The sequence below is a fragment of the Brassica oleracea genome, chromosome C2, assembly GCF_000695525.1.
Source record: "Brassica oleracea var. oleracea cultivar TO1000 chromosome C2, BOL, whole genome shotgun sequence".
Taxonomy (NCBI): domain Eukaryota; kingdom Viridiplantae; phylum Streptophyta; class Magnoliopsida; order Brassicales; family Brassicaceae; genus Brassica; species Brassica oleracea.
The window spans coordinates 12,451,103-12,462,547 of record NC_027749.1 but is presented as its reverse complement, the minus strand read 5'-3'; the positions used below and the strand labels follow the sequence as shown (position 1 = coordinate 12,462,547).

The 11,445-nt window shown below is 30.0% G+C and overlaps 1 protein-coding gene and 1 long non-coding RNA gene across 2 annotated transcripts; one reads left to right on the top strand and one right to left on the bottom strand.

Annotated features, from left to right (window-relative positions):
• The first annotated feature begins 1,816 nt into the window (after positions 1-1,816).
• On the top strand, positions 1,817-2,725 carry LOC106324739. The gene is made up of 2 exons (XR_001266727.1): positions 1,817-1,909; positions 2,089-2,725. It is a non-coding gene; the product is annotated as an uncharacterized LOC106324739 (long non-coding RNA).
• Positions 2,726-9,449: 6,724 nt separating this feature from the next.
• On the bottom strand, positions 9,450-10,985 carry LOC106322958 (ethylene-responsive transcription factor CRF3-like). The gene has a single exon (XM_013761106.1). It carries the CDS (start codon positions 10,712-10,714, stop codon positions 9,665-9,667), a length of 1,050 nt encoding a protein of 349 aa, XP_013616560.1. The 5' UTR covers positions 10,715-10,985; the 3' UTR covers positions 9,450-9,664.
• Between the last annotated feature and the right edge of the window lie 460 nt (positions 10,986-11,445).

The window sequence follows — 11,445 nt, the reverse complement described above, 5'->3', positions numbered from 1 at the left end:
AATCATAATTTGAAAAACACTTAAAATATAATTAAATAACAATTCATCGTAACTGAGGATTTTTATTTTCTTAGTCTTCTTCTTTTAATCATTTTGTTTTCTTTTATCATTGATTAAATTGAAGTGAAGGTTATAAATTTGATAGGTAATAACTAGAAAAAATTCTTCACAATTTTTTTCTTATTTATAAACGAACAGAGTTTCACTCGACGAAGCATGACTTTGATGAACACTGAATATGGAAGAGTGGAAACATTTTCTTTCATACTTCTCATTTTTTTTTCAAAATTTCGAGCTTTGATTTTAATTCTAGATATGATTATTTCATTTGAAGGTATAAGCTTTTTTATTTTTTTGTTCTTTTATTTGAAAATATAATATATTTTTAATAAATGACTGCGATGACAATATGACTCTAAAATTTATATAATATGATCCCAAACTAAATAATTATGTTTTGGTATAAAACCAAATAAACCGAAAATCGGCGGTATATAAACCAAACCGAACCGAACCGAAGTAAATAAGGATTTAAAATGGTAGTTATATTTTAATAACCGAAATACCGAAAAACCGAAAAAACCGAACCGATATCCGGATTGAACACCCCTAGTTTTGGCTATTAAAATATGTACAAATCATATATTTTAAATCCGAAGAACCGATTTAATTTATGTTTTAGTTACAAAATAGGTACAAATCAGATATTTTTAAATCGAAGAACCGATTGGGACCCGAACCCGAAAGTACAATGGGTTATACCGGTTCTTTGAAGATTTACTAACCCTGATCCGAACCCGATAAAACCCGAACCGGTCTCGAAATTTCCAAGTTGATGAGAATTCATTTGTCAATAACCCCTCCTAAAAATATAAGAAAATATTAATATAATATTGTTATTAAATATATAAGTTGGATACAAATGTTTTTTTTTTCCATTGACAAACAAACTATTAATTTAAGTAATTGTATGTTTAACATTTATAGTTAGTTATACTCAGTTTAATAATAATTTTAATACCAAAACTCACAAATGTAACGTTAAAATAATCATTACAAAACCTATAAATTAAAATGCATAACATAAATACAATGAATTTACCATATATAATAAACTAAATAGTTTATTCAGTTTTATATACTATTATAAAGTATATGAAAGAGTTAAATCAAAATTTTATAAATATTATCAAATTTTCTGGGTTTTTCGGGTCAAACGGTCTCGGTTCACGGGTAATGGCGATTTTAATTTATTGGTTTTCATTAAAATTGATTCGGTTATTAAAAATTAAGTATAAATAATTTTTTAGGATCTTTGGTTAGTTAGAATTTAAATATAATTAATATTTATAGGTATATGATTTGTATTTTAAAATTTTAGGTACCCATTTGGTTATCGGTTCGGTTTTAGTTTTTCGATTCGGTTTTTCGGTTCCCAAAGATATAAGATTTATTCGGTTATTTATGATATTCATTTCAATTTTGATTTGTATTTTTCAGTATGGTACAGCTTGGTTCGGTTTCGGATAAATGTGCCAGACTTATATACTATTTTACATATAAATTCATTTCAAAAATAAATCTGTGCTTTTCAAACTTGGATCAAAATCTAGTATAGACCGGTCGGTGCAAAAACAATTAGAAATTAACATTTAAAGGGTTGTCTACAAATTTAAATTCAATCAAATAAAAAAAAAGTGATCTTTAAAAGATTTCTTTAATATTCCTCCCTGAAAAGGTTTTTTTTTCATTATTATTCCTCTTATTTTCATGCTAAAGTGTTTTTATATTTGTTTATCTAGTTGTTAGCTAGAACTAATCTGGTAAGATAAGGCGTCGTATTTGCTCTGACCTCACTCTACATATTTCCGATTACCGACTCCGGCTGCTCTCATAGGGTCGGAGTCGGGTATAGCCTTTGTTGATCTCTATCATGGTTTTGAAAGATCTACAGATTATCTCTCCTTCTACTCAACGGTCGGATGATCCGATCATGATCGGAGTGTTTGAGGGATGTTTGTAGATCTTTCTGGTTACATCACTTTTCTCATCTAGTTGTTTGGTTGGGATTTTGTCCTACTTGTGCAGATCTGATCTTCTTGGAATCTTTTGTCTGGCTGTGTGAATTTGCATTTTTGGATTCGCGATGTCTTTGTTGTCTTCTCCGGTTCGATCTTCTACCTTATTGTTCCTTGCATGCGGTGGAATCCGGGGTTGATTGGATTCGCTCCTTGTCATTACCAATTGATCTGATCGAGATCTTCACTTTCGTCAAGCTTCAATTTGGCGGTTTCAAGTCCTTCGCGACAACGCTGTTCCGGTTTGAAGACTTAGAAATGGTTTGTCTTCATGTTATGCTGGTTCTTGTTGCTTGGGTTCTCAATTGTCTGGGCTATTCACAATAGGAGGTCTCTCTTCACGGTGGTTTGATCAAGTTATCATCATCGGTTTGTTCTTCTCAAAGGATCCGAAGACTGCATGCAATTTTTGCTCATCGTGTTTATGAATCTGCTGTTTTGTCTTTTGCTTAACTAGATGAAAGAATGTTGTTTATATTATTGTCTTGTTAAATGTTTTTTCTTTTCATCATGTCTCCCTTAATTGGGCTTATGCTTCTGGGAACTTTAGTTAAGTTCGCCAGCTCCTTTCTCCGGGATACTTGTATCCGCGGAGCTGTATGGTTTCTATCTTTGATCAATATAATCTTAATAGTGTTGAAAAAAAAGCTAGAACTAATTTTTGTTACATTTCCTAGGGCTATTATCTCAAACTTTCAAGACCATTAGTTTCATGTGTCAGTCAGCAATAAAACAAGGAGAACTCATTAAATACGATTTGTGACAAGGAATTGGAGATTTGTTTCATCTTGATTAAATGGTTGATAAATCTGATTTCCATAAAATCAACCATCCGGTGTATTTGGAAAATCCAAAACAAAAACTGCCACCAAAATATTAAAATTCTTATGTTATAAGCAAATTACTAGATTTGGACCCGCACAACCGTGCGGGTATTAATTTTCATGTTTATATATATTTTACATATTTAAAATATATTTTTAAAGTAACTTATATATTTAAATTTTTATTATAATTATTTTAAATATAACAATTTGATAGTTTTCATGCTGTAAGTTAATTGATATTTTTAAATCATCATATATATTTGGTATTTTCATTATATATATTTTAAAATTATTTTTTATTCAATTATTATGATCATGATCGTAATTCAAAGCGGTAGATTTTCTTTATCAATATTTTTTATGTTTATTCATTTAAGATAATAACTATATATATATATATAAAAGTTTAAGATAAGTTAATTTTATACATGAATTATCTGATTTACTAATGTTAACCCGTTCTACCAATATATTATATTTCTAGCATAAATTTTTAATGTTTGTGAAAATAAAATATATTAACTTATCAGTGTGAAAATAAAATATATTAATTTATCAGTTTAAAATAATTTTATCATATTAGTTAAATACAATGTTTTTCTTTAAATGATAGATATAACTATAAAATAGTAAAATTTGATATAATTTTTTCATTTTATAAAAGATAGGTGAGTATATATATATTAATGTATATTAACGTTAATTTCATTACTAATTACAAAATTAGTGAAAATATTTATATATAATTTTTGATAATTAAGATATTGTTATAATGTTTTTCAACACATTTGTTAAGAAAATTAAATATTTATTTATATTTTAAATTAAAGGATATCAAATTATATTATGATTTAAGTAGTTAAAATATTATATATTAGCATTAAGGAAATACATTTAATAAAAAATTTAAATGATGATCCAAATAAAAATATCACATATGAATCAAGGTGAGTTTGTTAACCAATCCAGGTTTTTAAGAGTCGTTATTATATTAGGAATGATATATTATTAATCTATATTATTAGTAATAAATGAATGATAATTGATTTCTAGTGAGTGTCCATTTTTTTAAAAAAAATCACACATAAATCAAGGTTGTGACTTCAGTTTTAATACATAAGATATATATTTATATTTTAAATTAAAAGATATCAAATTATATTATGATTTAAGTAGTTAAAATATTATATATTAGCATTAAGGAAATACATTTAATAAAAAAATTAAATGACGATCCAAATAAAAATATCACACATGAATCAAGGTGAGTTTGTTAACCAATCCAGGTTTTTAAGAGTCGTTATTATATTAGGAATGATATATTATTAATCTATATTATTAGTAATAAATGAATGATAATTGATTTCTAGTGAGTGTCCATTTTTTTAAAAAAAATCACACATAAATCAAGGTTGTGACTTCAGTTTTAATACATAAGATATATATTTATATTTTAAATTAAAAGATATCAAATTATATTATGATTTAAGTAGTTAAAATATTATATATTAGCATTAAGGAAATACATTTAATAAAAAATTTAAATGATGATCCAAATAAAAATATCACATATGAATCAAGGTGAGTTTGTTAACCAGTCCGAGTTTTTAGAAGTCGTTGTTATATTAGGAATGATATATTATTAATTCATATTATTAGTAATAAATGAATGATAATTCTTGTGAGAGTCCATTTTAAAAAAAAATTACACATGAATCAAGGTTGTGATTTCTGTTTTAATATATAAGATGTTTAGTAGAAAATTTTTAAAACTTTAGAAATGCTCTTAAAATATTATGTTAGAAAGGTTATGAAAAACGTTAATTTTTTCAACAAAAAAAAAGAATCACAAGTTTAGGTGATGTTAGGATTATAGGATTCTGATAATTTTTTTTATAAAAACAAAATAGTATCTTTAGAGCCACAATTATATTATATATTAAATAACATGTATATACATATATGTTTTTTGTTGAGTTTTTATTCTATATGATTTTTACGAGACAAATATTTTACATGATGGAAGATCACTCTATCTTTCTTTCCTTTTTAACTATTAACTACATCTTGACCCGCCCAACTGGGCGGAGCTTATTATAACTTTATAGATTTTAAAATTTATGGTTGTTTATGTCTTCTAGTTATTTGTAAATTGTATTAGTAGTTGATGTCGGTTTTTGGGTGATAATTATATGAAATCAGAAAGTGGTATGTTAGATACGTTTGATTTAGCAAGATAGTTTTTTTTTTCAATTTTTAATTTAGTTATACGATACAGACAGATTTTTTTTTGGCGCAAAGACAAACTATTTTTTTTCCTAACTAAACAATGCACGAAAATCACAATCGGGTTAAGCTCTGTTTTTTTCCAGAAATCAAATTATGCTCCTCTATCTCAACACATTCTATCATGATCTGTTCTTCACATCTGTGTATGTTCCTTGAGATATCAGGTTATGAAAATTAAGGAAGAATTATAGGGGTTATATTAATCGACTAATCTTTTTTTGGTGAAATTAATCTACTCATCCGATGTAGAAACTCAGTGAAGATCAGGTTAATAGCTGCTCGATAGATTAAAGGAGTCGTCAAAGACTAAGGTAATATTTTCTTTACTTTTCATCTAATTAAGACCGAAGTATGTTTGCTTAGTATGTTTGCTTGGAAACATGAATAACAATATAAATGATAATTGTTTGATAACATTAATAGCAATATAAAAAAAGTATAGTGTCAATTTAATAATTTTATTAATATAAATACATTAATTATCTTTTCATATTTTGCTCGTTTTTACAATTTCATTAATTATATTACCTTAACATTACATCACATTAATAATTATATTACCATAATAATAATAGTGCAGATTTTTATTTATTAGTTTTCAACATTAATTTTGTGTCAATTATAAAATCAAAAATATAACATAATTTAAACGTTCGGTTTAGTTTGTTTTACTAAATATTTTTTTAGTTTCAATCAGTGGAAAATTAAGTAGCCAAAAATATAATTCAAAGACATGTTTTGTGGATAAAATAATAACTTAAATTAAAATAATAAAAATATATAACATTTATTATCACTTAATTTTTCACTCCATATAATTATTTTACTAAATAAAACACTCTTTTTATTTCACTTAATTTAGTCAAACTCATAGAAAGAGTTCTTTTTATTAGTTTATAAAATCAGTTAGGCATGAACATTGACTATCCATTTAGGTACGGGTTGTTCCTTTTGGGTATCATTTTTTTCGTTTTGAAATTATGCTCCACTTGAATATTATAAATTTATGTGTGAGGTTTGAGTTTGGTTCTTGTGGGTTTGTATGAGTTCGGTTTTGATGTATAGAAACCTAAAAATATCTAAATAACAAATGTATCTGAAACGGGTTCGGATATTTGTACCAAAAATAACTGTATTACACGATTTGGTTCATGTCTTTTGAATACAGCTAGTTATATTACGACACATCTAAAATATATGATATTAATTATGGAGAACAGTTATCAATGTATAAAAATGTTTGAAACAATAACCGCGCAGATGTGCGAATCAATCTCTAGTCATTGTTAACGATAAAAAAAAAAATTAACACCTGTTAATGATAAAACCAGAGATAACCATTCATATGTTCAGCCATATAAATATATATATATATATATATATATATATAAACTTGTATATATCGTTCTGTATTAATAGTATATGAAACAAAATATACATCGTTCTGTATTAACAGTATATGAAACAAAATATACACAAACATTCGGATTGTCACGCACAAACATTCGGATTGTCACGCCGGTCGCCTGGTCTTAACATACTGACGATAATATTTTTAAAAATATCTGCACTTACGTGTTTTTGAAACATGTAAGAATCTCAGGATTGATCAAGACCAAATTTGCATCAAATGCATCGGTAATTTGAATATCACCTAGGTATTATTTTAGTGAAAATATAGGATTTTTTTTTGTCATTGAAAATGTTCCCGAGGAACAGAAGACCAAATGGTCGTAGTTCAAACAAAGAAGCAAAGATACTAAAGGAAATAAAAATGCCAGTAGGCACCAAAAACTCCCAACACACGGGGAAGAAAACATAACAGAATTCATCTTGCTCGGTAGCTTAAAGTAGCCCCGAGATACCTAGTAGCTCACATCTCATACAGTCCTTGCTGCTTCCCTTCTGATCAGAGGATGTAACCATACTGGCCCATTTGTAGCCACATAAGATTACTGCCATTGAACCTGCAAGGAGCTGAATGCAATTGATGAAGCCACCCTATTCCCCTCTCTCTGAATTACCGTAACTCGATTTGTCTCAATCTGATCAGAAGGGAAGCAGCAAGCAAAACTCCAAAGTGATAGAAGATTAATGGGCACTGAAGCCTGATCAAGAGTCGTAGACCATTGAGTAACTGACGACTCAAGCAAAACTCTACTAATTTTAATGTCACACAGTGCTTCCACCGTCCATACCATAGGGTTTTATGTCATGAACAACTTGTTTCTCAAGAATATACCAACTATTATTTTAGTAAAAAAGAATATACTTTATTTTGTAATCAATAAATGGGTGATATATATGGATATTTGAGCACGATTTGGGGAATACTTCAGTTTGAAGATATTGTTAACTATTTGGCAAAATTTTCTCTAAGGTTAACTTTAACTGAATAGTTAACAAAAATGGTTACAAAAACCGAAATTTGTGTATATTAATTACTTGTTTTTTAATGTGGACCAAATTAATTCGGGTTATGTTAGAAGAATAAACCCATATAATTGATGCAATGATTTCTGTTTTCTTATTGAATAATCCATCAACTTCATCTTCTCCAAATGTATACTGTGATAAAGGTATATGGATAATAGTACAGGAAAATAACAAAAAGTCAATTACTTCTTATTCTAGTAACGTTACAAGTCAGACTTGTGCAGGCTAACACAACATGAACAAAAAGGACTAATACATATATGACACGAGCAATAACAGAAAACATTATTAGTAACAATATATTCAAGTCATGTTCGTTCATGGACACAGCATTGATACCATCATATATGCTAATTAATGTTTAGAGTGGTTTCAGAGATCCACTTAAAATGTCTATGGAACAACTTTGAGTAAACAATAGATATAGTAAACATGCAGAACAAACACGACTTGAAATCATATAGCGTTTGATCGAAAGGTTTATTATAGAAGTCACGATGTATATAATATATAAAGGTTTGATTTTTTTACTGCATATATAAAGGTTTGATTATGTTCTTAAAACATAGACATTTTCGATTTATGTAATTGTTGTTGGCAATGTGGGATTTAATGTGATATTAATATGAAACTAAATGATAGAACAACTTAATGTAATGATTTTCTAGTAGATAGTCCAAAATAAAATATCACACATGAAAGAAATTAAGATTTATATTTTAATATATAAGAAGCAAACAATCTTCTATTATTTTGTGTCTAAAATTTTATTTAAATATATCAGTTTGACTTCAGGATATACATATATATATATATATATATACATATATATTTTTACTTACATCACTTTCACAAACTTAATATGATTTCATATTTCATATTTTTTATCTAACACTACTAGATCTTTCCATATGGAGTTATATTTTGTTGGTTGTTCTATTTCGGTCTGGTTACCCAGACTACTTCAAGCTTGACTAACAGAATGGTATTTTGACGTAAAAAAAATAAAAAAACGTAATATGATTAGAGGCGCCAAACACTAAGCCCTCGATATGATTACGATACACAACACAATAAAATCACCGTTAATACTTAATAGGGAACACACACCGTGGTCGCATGTAATCCATACATTTAATGTATAAGTTTTAGACTAACTTTTCTGAATGTTTACCAGATTATCAAAAATTAAACTGGTACATTTGAGAAATCTTCATCAAAACCACTTAAATATTAAAAACCATATAATTACTATAGTGTTGTTGGTTTTGTTACCGCAACTGGCTGCGTCTGAGTCTGAATCTGCGTCTGAGTCTGAATCTGTTTTTTGGTAAATAATGAATTAGGTTAAGGACGAAACAGTAAATTGATTAAGTAAACGCGGAATTAAAGTCGCGACCGCTGATTTTTTCGGCGTCTAACGCTGGACGCTGCGTTCGGACACAAACACAGATACCCGCATTGCTGAAACAAACAAATTTTAATTGGAAACACAGCCACAGACGTTGTACCTGCGTTGATGAAACGAACAGGAGAATTCTGTGTAACCGCATATGTATATTTCTGTGAAATAAAATTCTTACCGCTAACATAGAAAGGTAAAAATAAAAACTCAACACTCTTCTGTTATAGATTGAAAGAAAACTTAAATCAGACCAAACACAAAGCCCTTCAGTTCACTGGACACGACCGTAGTTGGGGCCTCGCAGTTAGACATTGACAAAGAGAATGCCACTTTGGCTTTTCTAAATTGAATAATTAACAAACTAAATAAATGCAAATGCTATAAATATTAGAGTCTACAAATTAAACACGTCCGTGCAACTAATAACACATTTAATTAATAAATAAGAACAAAATGCATTAACAATTTGCCACTATTTCTCCAAAACTGTTTTACAATCTCCTGACAAAACTAAATTATTAAATTTATAAAAGCTGACTAAATAATAAAAAAACATCAAAATTTCTCAGTAGCCTCATAGATATTTGCTAATGGTTTTCCTCTTAGCTTCTCCTCACTCACTCATGATATTAAACGAATAGTAGTTCTGATATCAACGAATCATCAAAATCACTGAACATTGAGCCGATGTCTTTGATACTCGAAGATGTAAACTCATCGTCAATGTTCATACTACTTTGACCACCCAAGAACATATCACCAAAGATATCATCATTTCCTGAAAATACTTGACTCACTGGTTGATCGAATATCGAAGTCTCCGGTGGAGATTCGTTGAAATAGTTGTCCAGAAATGAGGTATCCAATGGAAACGAATCATCGGATTCACTTGAACCGGTACTAAACCGGGTATGCCACCATGGTGCATCTGAACTCTCCGGTTCCGGTTTACCCGATTTAAACGGCTGCGGTATTTGTTGCATTTCGTCGGATGACTGGAGATTGAGAACGGATGTAGGAGACGAAATATGCTGAAAATCTTCGGTTGATTCAGAACTTGATGTTGTTGTTGTTGTTGTAATGATGCTTTCCGGTTTATCAATAACCGGTTGTTCCGGTTCTGATTCATCTTCTTGAGATTGAGGCGGTACCGAGAAATTGGTTAAAGCGTCCGGTCCACGGAGTCTAATAGCAGCGTTATCATAAACCACAGCAGCTTCCTCCGCCGTCTCAAAAGTACCAAGCCAAATCCTCCGGCGCTGCTCCGGATCTCGAATCTCCGCCGCCCATTTCCCCCACGGCCGTTGTCTAACGCCGCGGAACTTCCTCCCATTTTGGCCGGAGGAGACTGAGACTTTGAGAGAACGGTGACGGTTCGAAGCCGCCGGAGATTGAGTTTCGTCGGAGAGTCTCTTCCTTTCCTTCATGGAAACGCCGGAGATGTTGATGTTGTTGCAGCCTGGCTCGACTTTGATCTCGTTAACGAACCTCTTGACTCGTCGGCGAGGGAAGAGGAAGTCTTCTTCTTCGCCACTTGATGAATCGGTTGCGTAAGGATCGGTCATAGAGACACGAACGATTCTCACAGAGTCAGGTCGAGTTTCGCCGGGGAGATATTTAGTGACTGATGTTTTGTGCTCTGTGTACTTCAGTGGTCGAAGATCCATGTATTCCTCCATCAATACTCTTTTTTTTTTTATTCTCTATATTCGCATCAAAATGAAAAATAGCGAAAAGAAAGGGATTAAAACTTGAAAAGTTTGAGAAGAGATTACTGGAGAATCAAAAATAAATAAACCTTGTGAGAGATTTTATCACGAGAATTTAATTAAAAATAGTTTTAAAAGTGAGGAGAGATTGAAGATTTTTCGTTTGATATTTTGGTGGGTGAGAGAGAAACTCGTTTTGAAACACAGTGATTTTGCTAAGGGTGTGCAGAAGGCTTCTCAAGCTCACTCCTCAGAATCCTCATTTATAGGATCGGGAGGAGAGATATTATTCATTTTTAATAATAAAAGTTATGGTATCTCTTGTATTAACTTTTTATTTTATTTTCTATTCCTTCTCCGCTCCTCCACCGATGGCAGTTCTGATATTATTCGTCAACATCCAAGGGTAGTTGCGGAATAAGAAAATTGTTTAAAATTACTGGACGCCGCATTCATGAGAGCAAGTTAAATGGTGACACGTGTCAGTATATGATATTTGGCCTCTTCTTGTTGCCTATGGTATGTGCTGAGTCAGCGCGTGCTATCAATCTCGAGCCTTACCTATTCATGTCACGTGACCCCCAAGATACCCGGTCCTGGTGTTTTTTTCGTCTCATTTCATCACTAATTTTATTATAATAATAATAAATTACCTCTTCTCTACAAATTTTTAGAATCTGTTTTACTAGTTGTTATCATTC